At 45.7% G+C, this 20,547-nt stretch overlaps 1 protein-coding gene across 1 annotated transcript in view; it reads right to left on the bottom strand.

Annotated features, from left to right (window-relative positions):
- Positions 1-14,913: 14,913 nt before the first annotated feature.
- The window catches only part of LOC139407520 (cilia and flagella associated protein 161), a 30,688-nt gene continuing 25,054 nt past the window's right edge, over positions 14,914-20,547 (bottom strand). The window contains exon 9 of the mRNA XM_071151321.1: positions 14,914-15,080. Within this exon, the coding sequence (XP_071007422.1) occupies positions 14,942-15,080 (139 nt within the window). The 3' untranslated portion in view covers positions 14,914-14,941. The remainder of the gene's footprint in view (positions 15,081-20,547) is intronic.

Raw genomic sequence — 20,547 nt, 5'->3', positions numbered from 1 at the left:
TTATTACATTGTAATAGTCACATGTACAGGGTTGCAGGTGTTATTACAGGGTACAGTGTTTAATAGTCACATGTACAGGGTTTAATAGTCACATGTACAGGGTTGCAGGTGTTATTACATTGTAATAGTCACATGTACAGGGTTGCAGGTGTTATTACAGTGTTTAATAGTCACATGTACAGGGTTTAATAGTCACATGTACAGGGTTGCAGGTGTTATTACATTGTAATAGTCACATGTACAGGGTTACAGGTGTTATTACAGGGTACAGTGTGTAATAGTCACATGTACAGGGTTGCAGGTGTTATTACAGGGTACAGTGTTTAATAGTCACATGTACAGGGTTGCAGGTGTTATTACAGGGTTTAATAGTCACATGTACAGGGTTACAGGTGTTATTACAGGGTTTAATAGTCACATGTACAGGGTTACAGGTGTTATTACAGGGTTTAATAGTCACATGTACAGGGTTGCAGGTGTTATTACAGGGTACAGTGTTTAATAGTCACATGTACAGGGTTACAGGTGTTATTACAGGGTACAGTGTTTAATAGTCACATGTACAGGGTTGCAGGTGTTATTACAGGGTACAGTGTTTAATAGTCACATGTACAGGGTTACAGGTGTTATTACAGTGTAATAGTCACATGTACAGGGTAGCAGGTGTGATTACAGTGTTTAATAGTCACATGTACAGGGTTGTAGGTGTTATTACAGGGTTTAATAGTCACATGTACAGGGTTGCAGGTGTTATTACAGGGTACAGTGTTTAATAGTCACATGTACAGGGTTACAGGTGTTATTACAGGGTTTAATAGTCACATGTACAGGGTAGCAGGTGTTATTACAGTGTTTAATAGTCACATGTACAGGGTTACAGGTGTTATTACAGTGTTTAATAGTCACATGTACAGGGTTGTAGGTGTTATTACAGGGTTTAATAGTCACATGTACAGGGTTGCAGGTGTTATTACAGGGTACAGTGTTTAATAGTCACATGTACAGGGTTGTAGGTGTTATTACAGTGTTTAATAGTCACATGTACAGGGTTACAGGTGTTATTACAGTGTTTAATAGTCACATGTACAGGGTTGTAGGTGTTATTACAGTGTTTAATAGTCACATGTACAGGGTTGCAGGTGTTATTACAGGGTTTAATAGTCACATGTACAGGGTTACAGGTGTTATTACAGTGTAATAGTCACATGTACAGGGTTACAGGTGTTATTACAGGGTTTAATAGTCACATGTACAGGGTAGCAGGTGTTATTACAGTGTTTAATAGTCACATGTACAAGGTAGCAGGTGTTATTACAGTGTTTAATAGTCACATGTACAGGGTTGCAGGTGTTATTACAGGGTACAGTGAAATTCTTGAGCTCCAATATATATATATATATATACACACACACACATTAACTATCAAAATCATATATATATGTACCTTAAATGTCAAAATAATAATTATATATACTTATACATGAACTGTGGCAATGAATAGGAACATTTAAAAACCTACAATGTTTTGAAGAACTTGAGGCGAGACGCCCCCCTTTGTAGTGAAAATACAGAAAGATAAACTATTGAATATTACATTTTGTCATGCTTTGGAGAAGCTCAATAGCATATGACTTTAAATATATTTTGATCGAATAAGAGCTTAAACGGTGTACCTTTTCCTTGGGAAAAGTCAAGAAGTGTGGTGGCTAGTCCTTGGGCCAGGGCTGGTCTGACTCAGAGGTGGAGACTAGTGGCAGAGTTTTATTATAGGCCCTAGACATTACATTTAGAAACATCCCTGTGGTATTTAAGCACTACAACCCTTCCAGTACAGCACCACAGCTCAGCTCGCTTCAGTACAGTCAGGTAAGGTGCCAATTCCTTTACATGTCACTACAATAGATTTACCTACATAATGGATGCGAGTGGCATTTCCCGTATAGTTGATGAGAATCTCCCTCTTGCAAATGTATGGTCCCTTATTATACGTCTGCGGATGTTATTAAAATAGTCCTACGGCCCCAGATCGTCCCCCAGGGCCCGGAAAAAAAGTATCTCGGGCATTTGGTTTCGGCGTTGTAAAGTTTTCACATTTTTCCGCTGTACTGGAAAATTCCACCAGATGGCAACTGGCTGCTTATTGCAAATGGACAAAACATCAAACGGACATGGCCGTTTCTCGTAAATGGAAAAGACTTCGAAGACGAAACTCGGTGAGCACAGGTTTGGCCAAATGTGCTTTTAGCCCATAAATAAGATGGCGTTGAGGCCACAACTCTCTTTGAGTTCAGGCCCATTTTCTGGAATTAATGGTCAAAAACAGTAATACAGCGCTAATTTGACCACTTCACGTCAAAGTACATAAACCTCCGGTGTAAGGAAAAATAGAACCAGCCATTTATCTATTGTAATTTACGAGAAATTGTACAACGTCCGTCTGGTGATGGTTACATTTTCAGGCGAATCCATTAAGGATGGTTTCGGGGGCTCTACGTGATTTCTGTGATTATCTGTACTCACACACAGTCAATGTGGAGTGACACAGTGTGAGGCTTACAGACACACAGAGCCTGCAATAATTACCTGTGTTCGAACTATCAAAGAACCATCAGACCTAGAGCTTTGAAACTTTAGAAACCTTAAGTCGATCGTGCACGGTGAGTTATGTGGCTCAAGAAGGTTCTCAGGCCGAGAAACAGCCTTGTCCATTTGCAAAACCTCATTTTTAATGTCTCGAAAATGACAAAAATTAGAAAAGTCCCAGAATCACAAGAGTAAACTCAGCAAAAAAATAAACCCTGTCTTTCAAAGATAATTCGTAAAAATTAAAATAACTTCACACAAGTTCATTGTAAAAGTTTTAAACACTGTTTCCCATGCTTGCTCAATAAACCAAAAACAATTAATGAACATGCACCTGTGGAACGGTCATAAGACACTAACAGCTGACAGACGGTAGGCAATTAAGGTCACAGTTATGGAAACTTAGAGGACACAAAAGAGGCCTTTCTGCTGACTCTGAAAAACACCAAAAGAAAGATGCCCATGGTCCCTGCTCACCTGCGTGAATGTGCCTTATGCATGCTGCAAGGAGGCATGAGAACTACAGATGTGGCCAGGGCAATAAATTGCAATGTCCGTACTACAGAGAGACAGGACGACAGCTGATCGTCCTCGCAGTGTCAGACCACGTGTAACAACACCTGCATATGATCGGTGCATCCGAACATCACACCTGCGGGACAGGTACAGGATGGCAACAACTGCCCGAGCTACACCAGGACAATCCCTCCATCAGTGCTCAGACTGTCCGCAATAGGCTGAGAGAGGCTGGACTGAGGGCTTGTAGGCCTGTTGTAAGGCAGGTCCTCACCAGACATCACTGGCAACAACATCGCCTATGGGCACAAATCCACCATCACTGGACCAGACAGGACTGGCAAAAAGTGCTCTTCACTGACGAGTCGTGGTTTGGTCTCAACAGGGGTGATGGTTGGATTCGTGTTTATCGTTGAAGGAATGAGCATTACACCGATGCCTGTACTCTGGATTTGGAGGAGGAGGTTTGGATTTGGAGTCGGAGGTTCCGTCATGGTCTGGGGCGGTGTGTCACAGCATCATTGGACTGAGCTTGTTGTCATTGCAGGCAATCTCAACGCTGTGTGTTACAGGGAAGACATCCTCCTCCCTCATGTGGTACCCTTCCTGCAGGCTCATCCCGACATGACAATGGCACCAGCAATACTGCTCGTTCTGTGCCTGATTTCCTGCAAGACAAGAATGTCAGTGTTCTGCTATTGCCAGCGAAGAGCCCGGATCTCAATCCCATTGAGCACGTCTGGGACCTGTTGGATCGGAGGGTGTTGGCTAGGGCCATTCCCCCCAGAAATGTCTGGGAACTTGCAGGTGCCTTGGTGGAAGAGTGGGATAACATCTCACAGCAAGAACGGGAAAATCTGGTGCAGTCCATGAGGAGGAGATGCAATGCAGTGCTTAATGCAGCTGGTGGCCACATCAGATACTGTCTGTTACTTTTAACCCCCCCTTTGTTCAGGGACACATTATTCAATTTCTTTAAGTCACATGTCTGTGGAACTTGTTCAGTTTTTGTCTGTTGTTGAATCTTGTTATGTTCATACAAATATTTACACATGTTAAATTTGTCGAAAATAAACGCAGTTGACAGTGAGAGGAGTTTATGTGCATTGAGACCATCTCGGCCCATAGAGACAGACCCTAAAGTTTCTGTAGCAATGTAACTTGTGTTTTTGAAGGTTTTTATGGTTTTAAAAGAAGGCGCTATGAATTGTGGGCAGGCTCTGAAATATGTGATAGTTAATGAGGGATTTACCATCACCAAATGGACAGGCTGAAATCAACACCAACGAGCGATGGAGAGGAACCACTATCACTGCTCAACCATCCCGAGTTCAACGGGCCAGTCAATTGGGCATTTCTGCAGTATATTAGAGCATGTCCAATTCGTGATGGTAAATGCCCATTGTAAGACATTACAAATGGACAGCGTGCACCTGGTAATTGAACAGGTATTTTTAATATGGCTCTAAATTGCTTCAGGGGGGTTCCAGGGGTCCATGGCCGGGTAGGGAGCACACCCCCACCCGGGTCCAACCAACAGGGGGCGCCCCTGGTCATTTTTAACGTTTTCAACCACCAGCACCTGGGAACCCAATGTAAGTCAATGACAGAGCCGTGCACCTGGTGATTGAACAGGTTACCAGGAGTGTATTTTTAATATGGCTCTAAATGGCTTCAGGGGGAGCTAGGGGTCCATGACCGGGTAGGGAGCAACCCCCACCAGGTCCAACCAACATTCGTGATGGTAAATGCCCATTGTAAGACCTTGCAAATGGACAGTTTACATTTGTCCATTTCCAATGTATTTATTGAGGGATTTTCCATCACCAAATGGACAGGCTGAAATCAACACCAATGAGCGATTGTACAGTGTCCATCATACATATGCTAAATTGACAGTGTGAACATGCTCTTCTGCAAGTTGACAGTGTCCATTGCCAATGTATATCCAATAAGACTTTCCATTACAAAATGGACATGCTGAATCAACATCCGATGATCAAACATGACAATTAGACCTTCTTGGTTGATTCAGGGCTTAACATTTATCATTTGATCAGTATATATATGCCATTTGGATATTTCTTATGCCATTTGTACATGGTTCATTGACTTTTGGGTTCGGAAGCTGACTTCCTATGATCATATATGCAAATGGAAAAAACATAGGCCTTATGGACAAACTCAATAAAATAAGAGAAATGTATGTCCATACAGTTATTACACGTAAAATTGACCAAAAAATAAATAAAAAAATGGTCCAAAAAGCACTTTTTATGAGGTTTTAAAATTGAGGGAAAAAATGATATTTCACCCTTGGGACCTGAAAGGGTGACCATTTGCCATATGAAAATCTACAGTGGAGCGTGCTCGCTATCTTTGGGATTTATGCAGTATGACACTTGGTATTTGCAATATGGTTTTGATGAACTGCTGTCCATTTGAGTAGTATTTGCGCATGTGTGTATGGTTCGCCCAATGCCAATAAATTGCCATTCATTTTTGCCCATTTCATGGCAATGACTTTGTAATCTTTCTATCATATGTAAAAACTACCAGTGAGGTTTGGCGTGTAGGGGAATAAACCCAAGTTAGATTCATAATGTTATTATTCATTGTGTCAGTTTATCTTGTGATTTATTCTGTCTGATAGAATTTCTAGATGTTCAAAATGCAGTCTTCTCTCTGTATGATCCGTCCTGATAAGGCAGTGATTCAGCTGTATTGTGGTAATTTGCTGCCAGCTCCAGGGTATGTCTGTGCTATAGTCCTGTAGCTGGGTTAAGGCATGTGTCGAACTCATTCCACAGAGGGACAAGTGTCTGTGGGGTTTCCTCCTTTGTACTTGATTGATAAATTAAGGTCAATAATTAGTAAAGAACTCCCCTCACCTGGTTGTCTAGGGCTGAGTGTGACACCCCTGAGATAGGGTTTAGAGGTTAGTTCTCTGTGCTAGATACTGTTTCATCAGGATGTGTCTAGATTGGTTAGGGTGTAGTAGTAGAGTTAATAGCCACTTGTCGTCGGATCCTCACAAGGCACCCTGATTTCTTTCCACTATATCTTTTCCATCTTTTTCATAATGGGGATGAGAGCGTCTTGAGTAAATCCCTCTCGTCCATTTCATTAAAGATACATTTTGGGCCTAGTCTCGAGTTTCAGGACTAGCCTCGAGTATATCCTTCGCGTCGAACTCATTAAATAAAAAATATTGTCCAGTTCGAGGTGAGTAATCACTGTTATGATGTCCAGAAGCTCTTTTCGGTCATAAAAGATGGTAGCAGCAACATTATGTACAAAATAAGTTCCAAACAATGCGAAAAAACAAACAAAATAGCAGTTGGTTAGGATCCCTACTGCGTGTCTACTGAGTGTGAATGATGGAAGAATATTGCCCCAGCTGTTGGTCTATTTGAGTGTGTGGTCACTTAACCCTTGTGTGATGTTTTTGTTATTCACCAAATGTTCGTGGGTCTGATGGACCCACAACAATATTGTATTTTTAAAACAACACAGCCATAACAATTTACATAAAAATACTTAATACTTAGATGTTGATATATCGATTACAAGCAATATAGACAGTATATATGGTTAATATTTGCCATTTACCTCTACTAGATCACATTTATCAATAAAAGCACTACTCCGATACACAGCGTGCGGGAGGCGATACCGTGTGCTGGCTAGTTTGATAGTTAGCTAGCTAGCACACAGTGTCAGTCCCGCTTGCTGTGTAACGGAGTCCTCCTTACGACTAGCTGGCTAAGCTAGCACACAGTGTTCTTTGCTCCCGCCTGCCGAAAACCTGCCCTCGTCGTCGTTAACAGCGCTAAGGGAAAACAGTGCCTGACAGGCAGGGGCGAAGGACGCTCTACCGGTGTGTGCTAACTATAGCTATCTACCGTTGTCGCCTTTTCTTCTTCTGTGGGGGTTTATCGGCGGTTGGCATTACCTCCATCTACAGTATTGGAGCGCTCCTGCCTCCTGCCTTTGTACTGGAGTCATATCTTAAAAATGGACCAATAGAAGTATAAAGAGGGGTTCCTGCAGATGCACTCTTCTAGCTTAAACAGGGAGTAGGGGAGATGCCGTGCGGTATGCTTCTGAGTAAAGAGGGGAGCAGGGAGGGGGACAGACCCGCGCTGGTAGACTAACTTATTGTTAGTTATTTATCATCTCATCTGATTACATAGTAACTGTCTTGACTGCATAAAACTGAGAGAAGCTAGTTAAGCTAGCCAGCTAGCTAGCTAACATTAGCTAGGTACATTTTTGACAATTAATCAAATTCAATCAAATGTATTTATAAATCCCTTTTTTACATCAACAAATGTCACAAAGTGCTATACAGAAACCCAGCCTAAAACCACAAATTGCAAGCAATGCAGATGTAGAAGCACGGTGGCTAGGAAAAACTCCCTAGAAAGGCCAAAACCTAGGAAGAAATGTAGAGAGGAACCAGGCTCTGAGGGGTGGCCAGTCCTCTTCTGGCCGTGCCGGGTGGAGATTATAAGAGTACATGGCCATTAAGGCCAGATTGTTCTTCAAGATGTTTGAATGTTCATAGATGACCAGCAGGGTCAAATAATAATCTGTGGTTGTAGAGGGTGCAACAAGTCAGTACCTCAGAAGTAAATGTCAGTTGGCTTTTCATAGCCGAGCATTCAGAGGTTGAGACAGCAGGTGCGGAACAGAGAGAGAGAGAGTCGAACACAGCAGGTCCGGGACAAGGTAGCACGTCCGGTGAACAGGTCAGGGTTCCATTGCTGCAGGAAGAAACTGGAGCAGCAGCATGACCAGGTGGACTGGGGAATGGTCCTAGGGCTCAGGTTCTCTGGGAGGGGAGGGAGAGAGAGAATTACAGGGAGCATAATTACATTTACACTTGACACCAGATAAGACAGGATGATTACACCAAATATAACAGACTGACCCTAGCCGTCTGCCACATAGACTATTGCAGCATAGATACTGGAGGCTGAGACAGGGGCTGGTCGGGGACACTGTGGCCTCGTACAACTATACCCCCGGACAGGGCCAACCAGACAGGATATAACACCACCCACGTTGCCAAAGCACAGTCCCCATACCACAAGAGGGATATCAACAGACCACCAAATTACTACCCTGAGACAAGGCTGCATATAGTCCACAAAGATCTCCACCGCACAAGCCTGAGGAGCAAAAACAGACAGGAAGATCACGTCAGTGACTAAACCCACTCAAGTGACGCCCCCCTTCCTAGGGACGGCATGGAAAAGCACTAGTAAGCCATTGACTCAGCCCACGTAATAGGGTCAGAGGCAGAGACTCCCCAGTGGTGCAACGGTCAAAGACACTGCATCTCAGTGCAAGAGGCGTCACTACAGTCCCTGGTTCGAATCCAGGCTGTATCACTTCCGGCCATGATTGGGAGTCCCATATGGTGGCACACAATTGGCCCAGCATCGTCCAGGTTTGGCCGGGGTAGGCCGGCATTGTAAATAAGAATGTTCTTAACTGACTTGCCTAGTTAAATAAATAAAATAATAAAACATCCCAGTGGGGAGCCGGCCATGCAGAGGGGGGTTTGTTGCTCCAGTGCCTTGCCTTTCACCTTTGCACCCCTGGATCAGACTACACTCAATCATAGGATCTACTGAAGAGATGAGTCTTCAGTAAAGACTTAAAGGTCGAGACAGAGCTGCGTCTCTCACATGGATAGGCAGACAATTACATAAAAATGAAGGGGAAAGCCCTGCCTCCAGCTGTTTGCTTAGAAATTCTAGGGACAATATGGAGGCCTGCGTTCTGTGACCTTAGCGAACGTGTAGGTATATTATGTATGGCAGGACCAAATCGGAGAGATAGGTAGGAGCAATCTGCTTTGTAGGTTATTAGTAAAACCTTGAAATCAGCCCTAGCCTTAACAGAAAGCCACCTTCTAGAGAGGCTAGCACTGGAGTAATATTAGCACATTTTTGGTTCTAGTCAAGATTCTAGCAGCCGTATTTAGCTCTGAAGTTTATTTAGTGCTTTATCCGGGTAGCCGGAGAGTAGACCATTGCAGTAGTCTAATCTAGAAGTGACAAAAGCATGAATTAGCTTTTCTGCATTATTTTGGACAGAAAGTTTCTGATTTTCGCTATGTTACGAATATGGAAAAAAAGCTGTCCTTGAAGTATTCTTGATATGTTCGTCAAAAGAGAGATCAGGGTCCATAGTAACGTCGAGGCCCTTCACAGTTTTATTTGAGACGACTGTATAACCATCAAGATTAATTTTCAGATCCAACAGCAGATCTCTTTGTTTCTTGGGACCTAGAACTAGCATCTCTGTTTTGTCAGAGTTTAAAAGTAAAAAATGTCCTGCAATTTTGGAGAGGAATAGGAGATTCGATATAGGCAGATAGTTTTTTACATTTTCCACGTCAAGGTTTGGCTTTTTCAAGAGAGGCCTGTAAATATTGAAGTCACCAAATATCTGAATATTATCTGCCAAGATCCGATAGGAATTCGAGGAACGCTGTATATGGTCCAAGAGGCCTGTAAACAGTAGCTATAAAAAAACTGATTGAGTAGACTGCATAGATTTCATGAATAGGAGCTCAAAAGACGAAAACGCAGTCTTTTTTTCCCCCTCTTAAAACCTTTTAGGGATAGTGTGCAGCATTTTCACTTTGGATGAATTGCGTGCCCATAGTGAACTGCCCCCTGCTCTGTCCCAGATGCTAATATAGGCATATTATTATTACTATTGGATAGAGAACACTCTGAAGTTTTTAAAACTGTTTAAATTATGTCTGTGAGTATAACAGAACTCATAGGGCAGGCAAACTTCCAAACAGGAAGTGAAATTCTGGGGCTGGTTGATTTTCAACTCATCGCCTATTCACATCCAAATAAGATTTGGATCTGTTCACACTTCCTACGCCTTCCACTAGATGTCAACAGTCAGTAGAACGTGGAATGAAGCCTCTACTGTGATGTGGGACTGGATGGCAGCTATTTGAGTCACTGGTCTGACAGAATGCCAGTTCCTGGTTATGCTCAGTAGTCATTATATCGCCTTGCGTTCCATTACTCTGTAGACAAAAACGAATGCACCGGTTGGAACGTTATTGGATATATATGATAATAGCATCCGGAAGATTGCTTAGTTTGACCAGTTTATTCGACCTGGAATATAACTTTTTGAAGTTTTCGTCCGAGTTCGCCTGGACCAGCACCAGCTTTTGGACATGTGAACTAAACGTGGTAGCAAAAGTAGCTAATTGGACACTAGTAATGGACATTATGGAACAAAACAATGATTTATTGCGGAACTAGGATTCCTTGCACTGCATTCTGATTAAAGATCATCAAAGGTAAGGAAATATTTATGATGGAATTTCGTATTTCTGTTGACTCCAACATGGCAGAGAAATATATTTACTTCTGAGCACCGTCTCAGATTATTGCATGGTATTCTTTTTTCGTAACGTTTAAAAAAAATCTGACACAGCGGTTGCATTAACAACCAGTGTATCTTTAATTATATGTAAAACATGTATCTTTCGTCAAAGTTTATGATGAGTATTTCTGTTATATGACGTGGCTCTCTGTAATTACTCTGGATATTTTGGAGGCATTTCTGAACATGGCGCCAATGTAAACCGAGATTTGTGGATATAAATATGCATATTATTATCGAACAAAACATAAATGTATTGTGTAACATGATGTCATATGAGTGTCATCTGATGAAGATTATCAAAGGTTAGTGATAAATTTTTATCTCTAATTCTGCTTTTGTGATTATCTTTGGCTGGGAAAAATGGCTGTGTGTTTTTTTGGATTTGGTGGTGATCTAACATAAATATATTGTAACGGTTTTCTTTAGGTGAAGGAGAGGCGGACCAAAATGCTGCGTGGTTATGATACATGTTTAATAAAGAAGAAACACGAACAGTACAAAAAACAACAAATTAAAACCTATACAACCTATACAGCCTATCTGGTGCAAACTAACACAGAGACAGGAACAATCACCCACGAAACACTCAAAGAATATGGCTGCCTAAATATGGTTCCCAATCAGAGACAACGATAAACACCTGCCTCTGATTGAGAACCACTCCAGACAGCCATAGACTATGCTAGAAACCCCTACTATAATACAAACCCAATACCTAACAAAAACCCCAAGACAAAACACACCACATACAAAACCCATGTCACACCCTGGCCTGACCAAATTAATAAAGAAAACACAAAATACTAAGACCAGGGCGTGACAGAACCCCCCCCCCCCCCCCCCCCCCCCCCAAGGTGCGGACTCCCGACCGCACAACTAAACCCATAGGGGAGGGTCCGGGTGGGCGTCTGTCCATGGTGGCGGCTCCGGCGCGGGACGTGGACCCCACTCCAACAAAGTCTTAGTCCCTTTACCTTGCGTCCTTAGATAGGCGATCCTCTCCACCGACCTTGGCCTAGTAGTCCTCACCAAGGACCCCACTGGACTGAGGGGCAGCTCGGGACTGAGGTAGCACGGGACTGAGGGGTAGCTCGGGACTGAGGGGTAGCTCGGGACTGAGAGGAAGCTCAGCACTGAGAGGAAGCTCAGGCAGGTAGTTGGCTCTGGCAGATCCTGGCTGGCTGGCAGTTCTGGCAGATCCTGGCTGACTGGCGGATCCTGGCTGAATGGCGGATGCTGGCTGAATAGCGGATCCTGGCTGACTGGCGGATCTGGAAGATCCTGGCTGACTGGCAGCTCTGGCTGCTCCATGCTGACTGGCAGCTCTGGCTGCTCCATGCTGACTGGCAGCTCTGGCTGCTCCATGCTGACTGGCTGCTCTGGCTGCTCCATGCTGACTGGCTGCTCCATGCTGACTGGCGGCTCTGGCTGCTCCATGCTGACTGGCGGCTCTGGCTGCTCCATGCTGACTGGCGGCTCTGGCTGCTCCATGCTGACTGGCGGCTCTGGCTGCTCCATGCTGACTGGCGGCTCTGGCTGCTCCATGCTGACTGGCGGCTCTGGCTGCTCCATGCTGACTGGCGGCTCTGGCTGCTCCATGCTGACTGGCGGCTCTGGCGAATCCATGCTGACTGGCGGCTCTGGCGAATCCATGCTGACTGGCGGCTCTGGCGAATCCATGCTGACTGGCGGCTCTGGCGGCTCCTTGCAGACTGGCAGCTCTGGCGGCTCCTTGCAGACTGGCAGCTCCTTGCAGACTGGCAGCTCCTTGCAGACTGGCAGCTCTGAACAGGCAGGAGACTCCGGCAACGCTGTAGAGGCGGAAGGCTCTGGCAGCGCTAAACAGGCGGGAGACTCCGACAGCGCTGTAGAGGAGGAAGGCTCTGACTGCGCTGAACAGGCGGGAGACTCCGGCAGCGCTGTAGAGGAGGAAGGCTCTGGCAGCGCTGTAGAGGAGGAAGGCTCTGATTGCGCTGAACAGGCGGGAGACTCCGGCAGCGCTGGAGAGGAGGAAGGCTCTGGAAGCGCTGGACAGGCGAGGCGCACTGTAGGCCTGATGCGTGGTGCTGGCACTGGTGGTACTGGGCCGAGAACACGCACAGGAAGCCTGGTGCGGGGAGCTGCCACCGGAGGGCTGGTGCGTGGAGGTGGTACTGGGTAGACCGGACCGTGCAGGCACACTGGAGCTCTTGAGCACCGAGCCTGCCCAACCTTACCTGGTTGAATGCTCCCGGTCGCCCTGCCAGTGCGGCGAGGTGGAATAGCCCGCACTGGGCTATGCAGGCGAACCGGAGACACCGAGCACAAGGCTGGTGCCATGTAAGCCGGCCCAAGGATGGCACTTGGCTCATGGCACTTGGCTCGATGCTCACTCTAGCCCGGCCGATACGCGGAGCTGGAATGTACCGCACCGGGCTATGCACCCGCACTGGAGACACCGTGCGCACCACAGCATAACACGGTGCCTGTCCGGTCTCTCTAGCCCCCCGGTAAGCACAGGAAGTTTACGCAGGTCTCCTACCTGGCGTAGCCATACTACCTGTGAGCCTCCCCCCAATACATTTTTGGGGCTGACTCTCGGGCTTCCATCCGTGTCGCCGTGCTGCCTCCTCATACCAGCGCCTCTCCGCTTTCGCCGCCTCCAGTTCTTCTTTGGGGCGGCGATATTCTCCAGGCTGAGCTCCAGTTCTTCTTTGGGGCGGCGATATTCTCCAGGCTGAGCCCAGAGTCCTTCTCCGTCCAATTCGTCCTCCCATGTCCTTTCCTCTCGCTGCTCCTGCTGCCGTTTCTCCTGCTGCACCTTGGGGCGGCGACACTCCCCTGGCTTTGCCCAGGGTCCTCTCCCGTCGAGGATTTCTTCCCAAGTCCAGAAATCCTTATTACGCTGCTCCTGCTGCTGCCCGTTACCACGCCGCTTGGTCCTGTTGTGGTGGGTGATTCTGTAACGGTTTTCTTTAGGTGAAGGAGAGGCGGACCAAAATGCGGCGTGGTTATTCTGATACAGTTTTAATAAAGAAGAAACACGAACAGTACGAAAAACAACAAACGTAACGTGAACTGTGCAAACTAACACAGAGACAGGAACAATCACCCACGAAACACTCAAAGAATATGGCTGCTTAAATATGGTTCCCAATCAGAGACAACGATAAACACCTGCCTCTGATTGAGAACCACTCCAGACAGCCATAGACTATGCTAGAAACCCCTACTATAATACAAACCCAATACCTAACAAAAACCCCAAGACAAAACACATCACATACAAAACCCATGTCACACCCTGGCCTGACCAAATTATTAATGAAAACACAAAATACTAAGACCAGGACATTTTAAAAATTGTGTATATATAATAATAATGTGTGAAAGTTAAATATTTCTACAAAATATTTTTGAATTTCCCGCGCTGCCTTTTGGAATGTTGGGGGGGGCATTCCGTTAGCGGAACCTGTGTCCTAGACAGGTTAAATGTTAGTAACACCTCCGCCTTTGTGGGATGCAGGTGGGATATGGTCACAAGTGTAACCAGGAGGTGAGGCCTCATTTAACACAGTAAATTCATCAGACGTAAGCCATATTTCAGTCAGGCCAATCACATCAAGATTATGAATAGTGATTAGTTCATTGACTATAACTGCCTTGGAAGTGAGGGATCTAACATTAAATAGCCCTATTTTGAGATGTGCAACATCATAATCTCTTTCAGTAATGACAGGAATGGAGGAGGTCTTTATTCCAGTGAGATTACTAAGGCGAACACCGGAATGTTTAGTTTTGCCCAACCTAGCACAGACCTGGTCTCAATGGGGATAGCTGAGCTGACTAAACTGCCTGTACTAGTGGCAGACTCCACTAAGCTGGCAGGCTGGTTAGCTAACACTGTACTAACCCAGTAACCCTTTACACTGTACTAACCCAGTAACCCTTTACACTGTACTAACCCAGTAACCCGTTACATTGTACTAACCCAGTAACCCTTTACACTGTACTAACCCAGTAATGCTTTACACTGTACTAACCCAGTAACCCTTTACAATGTACTAACCCAGTAACCCTTTACACTGTACTAACCCAGTAACCCTTTACACTGTACTAACCCAGTAACCCTTTACACTGTACTAACCCAGTAACCCGGTACACTGTACTAACCCAGTAACCCTTTACACTGTACTAACCCAGTAACCCTTTACACTGTACTAACCCAGTAACCCTTTACACTGTACTAACCCAGTAACCCGGTACACTGTACTATGATGACTGTGGTGGTGATGATGATGGTGGTGACGTTCCCACTTTCTGAGAGCAGTAATAAAAACGAGATGATCAGAATCAAACCTTTATTGAGACTGTGCCACTTAATTTAATATTCCCTTGTGTGTGTGTGTTAAGTGCCATTGTGTGTCTATGGGTGGTCCAGTAGAGTAAGCCCGGCCCCTGCAGGGTCAGCGGTCAGCAGCAGCCAATGGTTGATGTCTCGCTCGGCCTTATGGGAGTCCAGGAAGGTGTGGGCTGTCACCTCATATTCTTTACCATACGGAGTCCTGCAGGAATATACAATATAATATTACTTCTACACTATTACAATACTACTACTACTACAATAGTACTAATACTACACTATTACAATACTACTACTACTGCCACCTCGTATTATTTACCATACAGAGTCCTGCAACAATATATAATATTACTACTACATCAATACCACTACTACTACACTATGACTATTGTCACATCATATTCTTTACCATGCAGAGTCCTGTCAGAGACAATAATATATACAAGATTACTACCATACTACTAGCTACTCACACTACTGCTACTGCTGTCACCTTGTATTCTTTACCATGCATAGTTCTGTTAGACACAATAATACATAATGTTACTACTGCACTACTGCTACTGCTGTCACCTTATATTCTTTACCATGCAGAGTCCTGTTAGAGACAATAATACTAGCACTACTACTACACTACTGCCACCTCATATTCTTTACCATACGGAGTCATGTCAGACACAGTTATACACAATATTACTACTATACTGCTACAATCCCGTGCCTCTAAATTGAAGATGCTTTTCATAATTTGACGACATTCAGAAACAAATTCACCAATGGAAAGACGGTTCATATTTTTTTCCAATCTCAAAGCAGACAGATTTTAACAGTAAATTATCAACACATTGAAAGGGTGGCCTCTTATCTTGGTATCTGGATAGATTAAAAATGTCGTTTTAAACAGCACATACAATTTGTATCTCAAAAGTTGGGTTTTATTTCAGGAATAAATCTTGTTTCTTTATGTGTCAGGAAAGACCTAATATAGTTTACATGTGTCATGACGTGGCCCTTTCTGGGTATAGATCATGGCTTCCCCCTCTCTCACTCTCTCCTACACCCAGGTTCTGTTATCTCAGGTCGTAAATTCCTGGCGGAGACTCTCTCCCCCTGGCCATGCAGAGAGAGAGACCACAGAGTGAACACAGGATTTCACGTGGACGAACTCCTAAATCCCCAAAATGGGAAAAGTAAACTATATGTCCACTTGTAAGAATGTGGGAAGGGTCCGTGGACACTTAAGGGACAGCTATGTTGAGTGTGTTTCATTTGGTGACCTCACGAAGGACAGAATACCACGTGGAGCATTGCCTACACGGCTGGAAATGGTTAAACTCAGAGACTATCGATTCCTTCAGAATAAGAGCAAATCTTAGATACTAATTACTAGTCTGCAGCTAAAAATGAGGTAAACCTGGGATGCGAATACCGACAACCGCCGAAACACCTAGTCTATGAGATCATTTCTGAATGGTTCTCTGAAGTATCCATTCTAACCACGAAATACTTTGATCTTCAGGGAAACAGAAAGAAAGACTTGGATGAACTCTCCAGCAGACGGACTGGATTACAAAAGAGAAGACAACAATGACATACACCATAAATATGTACTTGCAATTATTCCCGAATGAGCGGCCGTTCACGTGTGAAGGATTAGCATTTCAATGTATATAATTATAGACTGTGTAATGAATCCATTTTTGTCTTTCCCGCTCTTTCTCAGTCCCACCCCCTTCCATTTGTCCACCAAGCCGTCATATCAGTTTAGCCCACTAGGGAATCTTCTCTATCATTTTTAGTAACCAATATCTACTGTTTGTGCATTTCTGTGATTATTTAGTTAGTAAATAAATGATTAAGCCAACTGGTGTATGGATGATTTATAGCAAAGGCTGGGTTCATGCAGATAACCAACAATTTACGACATTCAGATGAGACTGATATAATAATTCATTAATAGAAGAATAATAATAATTCATTAATAGAAGACTAATTGTTTAGATATTAAAATATCTGAAGAGTTATATTCGGAAAAGCATAACTGTAATCTGAAGATTGTCCGTGGTGCCCCGACTTCCTAGTTAATAAAATGTACATTATTAGTTTAATCACGTAATAATAATAATAATAATTTCAGAGAATCGATTTGATAAAATAAGTCTTCACTTTTAATGATGCCAAAGACAAGACACATGCAAACCTCAGCCAGCATCCTTCAGATACTGGGCACTGTGTATCACAAGTCACTTAGATTTAGAACTAATGCAAGACCACTCACCCATCACTGTGATCTACAGAACATGGTGAGGTGGCCCTACCCTCCAACAAAAAGCCTGAAACACTGAAATATCTTTTGTGCTTGGATTATTGCCTACTTATCTGTGCTCCTCACTTACAAAGTCATTGACTTTCCCGAAGTGGATCCAGTGTTTTGCCCACCACCCAGGACAATGGATTGGATCCCAGCCGGCGAACCAAAACAACGATGCCGTAAAAGGGGCAGACGAAGCAGTCTTTTGGTCAGGCTCCGGAGACGGGCACAACGCGCACCACTCCTGAGCATACTACTTGCCAATGTCCAGTCTCTTGACAACAAGGTTGGTGAAATCCGAGCAAGGGTTGTCTTCCAGAGAGACATAAGAGACTGTAACGTTCTATGCTTCACGGAAACATGGCTCACTCGAGACACGCTATCGGAGTCGGGACAGCCAGCTGGTTTCTTCACGCATTGCGCCGACAGAAACAAGCATCTTTCTGGTAAGAAGAGGGGCGGGGGGGTATGCCTTATGATTAACAAGATCATAACAACATACAGGAACTCAAGTCCTTCTGTTCACCTGACTTCACAATCAAATGTCGACCGCATTATCTACCAAGAGAACTCTCTTCGATTATAATCACAGCCGCATATATTCCCCCCCAAGCAGACACATCGATGGCAGAGACTAAAACAGGAAGCTCCCACGCTCAGGTCTGATCAACGCTGGTCCGACCATTCTGATTCCACGGTTCAAGATTGCTTCGATCACGTGGATTGGGATATGTTCCGCATTGCGTCAAACAACAACATTGATGAATACACTGATTCGGTGAGCGAGTTTATTAGCAAGTGCACCGGCGATGTCGTACCCACAACAAACATTAAAACATTCCCAAACCAGAAACCGCGGATTGACCGCGGAATCGCGTGAAACTGAAAGCACGAACCACTGCTTTTAATCAGGGCAAGGTGACCGGAAACATGACCGAATACAAACAGTGTAGCTATTCCCTCCGCAAGGCAATCAAACAAGCTGAGCGTCAGTATAGAGACAAAGTAGAGTCGCAATTCAAAGGCTCAGACACAAGAGGTATGTGGCAGGGTTTACAGTCAATCACAGACTACAAAAAGAAAACCAGCCCCGTCACGGACCAGGATTTTGCTCCCAGACGGACTGAACAACTTCTTTGCTCGCTTTGAGGACAATACAGTGCCACCGCTACCAAAACCTGCGGACTCTCCTTCACTGCAGCCAACGTGAGTAAAACATTTAAACATGTTAACCCTCGCAAGGCTGCATCCTCAGGGCATGCGCAGACCAGCTGGCTGGTGTGTTTACGGACATATTCAATCAATCCTTATCCCAGTCTGCTGTTCCCACATGCTTCAAGAGGGCCACCATTGTTCCTGTTCTCAAGAAAGCTAAGGTAACTGAGCTAAATGACTACCGCCCCGTAGCACTCACTTCCGTCATCATGAAGTGCTTTGAGAGACTAGTCAAGGAACATATCACCTCCACCCTACCTGACACCCTAGACCCACTCCAATTTGCTTACCGCCCCAATAGGTCTACAGACGACACAATCACAATCACACTGCCCTAACCCATCTGAACAAGAGGAATACCTATGTAAGAATGCTGTTCATCGACTACAGCTCAGCATTTAACACCATAGTACCTTCCATACTCATCATTAAGCTCGAGACCCTGGGTCCTGGAGTTCCTGACGGGTCGCCCCCAGGTGGTGAGGGTAGGTAACAACATCTTCACCCCGCTGATCCTCAACACTGGGGCCCCACAAGGGTGCGTTCTGAGCCCTCTCCTGTACTCCCTTGTTCACCTATGACCGTGTGGCCATGCACGCCTCCAACACAATCATCAAGTTTGCAGACGACACCACAGTGGTATGCTTGATTACCAACAACGACGAGACGGCCTACAGGGAGGAGGTGAGGGCCCTCGGAGTGTGGTGTCAGGAAAATAACCTCACACTCAATGTCAGCAAAACAAAGGAGATGATCGTGGACTTCAGGAAACAGCAGAGGGAGCAGACCCCTATCCACATTGATGGGACAGTAGTGGAGAAGGTGGAAAGTTTTGAAGTTCCTCGGTGTACACATCACGGACAAACTGAAATCATCCACCCACACAGACAGCGTTGTGAAGAAGGGACAGCAGCAGCGATTATGGCGGAATACAGCTCATTCAATGCTGTCTTAGTGCCAGCTGTGTCATGTTCTGACTTATTCCTTTGTTTTGTTTTTATTTAGTATGGTCAGGGCGTGAGTTGGGGTGGGCAGTCTATGTTAGTTTTTCTATGTTTGGTTTCTGTTTCGGCCTAGTATGGTTCTCAATCAGAGGCAGGTGTTGTTAGTTGTCTCTGATTGAGAATCATACTTAGGTAGCCTGGGTTTCACTGTTGGGGTGGGTGGTTCTGGTCCGATCCTTACTCCTCTTCAGACGAAGAGGAGATCTGCCGTTACAGAACCACCCACCAACAAAGGACCAAGCAGCGTGGTAACGGGCAGCAGCAGGAGAGGACTTGGGAGGAGATTCTGGACGGCAAAGGACCCTGGACTCAGCCAGGGGAATATCGCCGTCCCAAAGCAGAACTGGAGGCAGCAAAAGCAGAGAGGCGCCGGTATGAGGAGGCAGCACAGCAGCGCGGCTGGAAGCCCGAGAGGCAGCCCCAAAAATGTATTGGGGGAGGCACATGGGGAGTGTGGCGAGTTCAGGTAGGAGACCTGTGGCAACTTCCCGTGCTTACCGGAGAGCGAGAGGGACCGGGCAGGCACCGTGTTATGCGGTGGAGGGCACGGTCCCCGGTGCGTGTGCATAGCCCGGTGCGGTACATTCCAGCTCCTCGTATCGGCCGGGCTAGAGTGGGCATCGAGCCAGGTGCCATGAAGCCGGCTCTACGCATCTGGTCTCCAGTGCGTCTCCTCGGGCCGGCATACATGGCACCAGCCTTACGCATGGTGTCCCCGGTTCGCCAGCACAGCACAGTGCGGGCTATTCCACCTCTCCGCACTGGCCTGGCTACGGGGAGCATTCAAACAGGTAAGGTTGGGCAGGCTCGGTGCTTAAGAGCTCCAGTGCGCCTGCACGCTCCGGTCTATCCGGTGCCACCTCCACGCACCAGCCCTCCGGCGGCAGCCCCCCGCACCAGGCTGTCTCTCCGTCTTCTCCCTACAGGTGCTCCCGCCTGTCCAGAGCCGCCAGAGTCTCCCGTCTGTCCTGAGCCGCCACAGTCTCCCGTCTGTCCTGAGCCGCCACAGTCTCCCGTCTGTCCTGAGCCGCCACAGTCTCCCGTCTGTCCTGAGCCGCCACAGCCTCCCGTCTGTCCTGAGCCGCCAGAGCCGCCAGTCTGTCCTGAGCTGCCAGAGCCGCCAGAGCCTCCCGTCTGTC

The sequence above is a fragment of the Oncorhynchus clarkii genome, chromosome 4 (genome assembly GCF_045791955.1).
Source record: "Oncorhynchus clarkii lewisi isolate Uvic-CL-2024 chromosome 4, UVic_Ocla_1.0, whole genome shotgun sequence".
NCBI lineage: Eukaryota > Metazoa > Chordata > Actinopteri > Salmoniformes > Salmonidae > Oncorhynchus > Oncorhynchus clarkii.
Note: the sequence above shows the minus strand (reverse complement) of the source record. Positions and strands in the feature narration are given on the sequence as shown.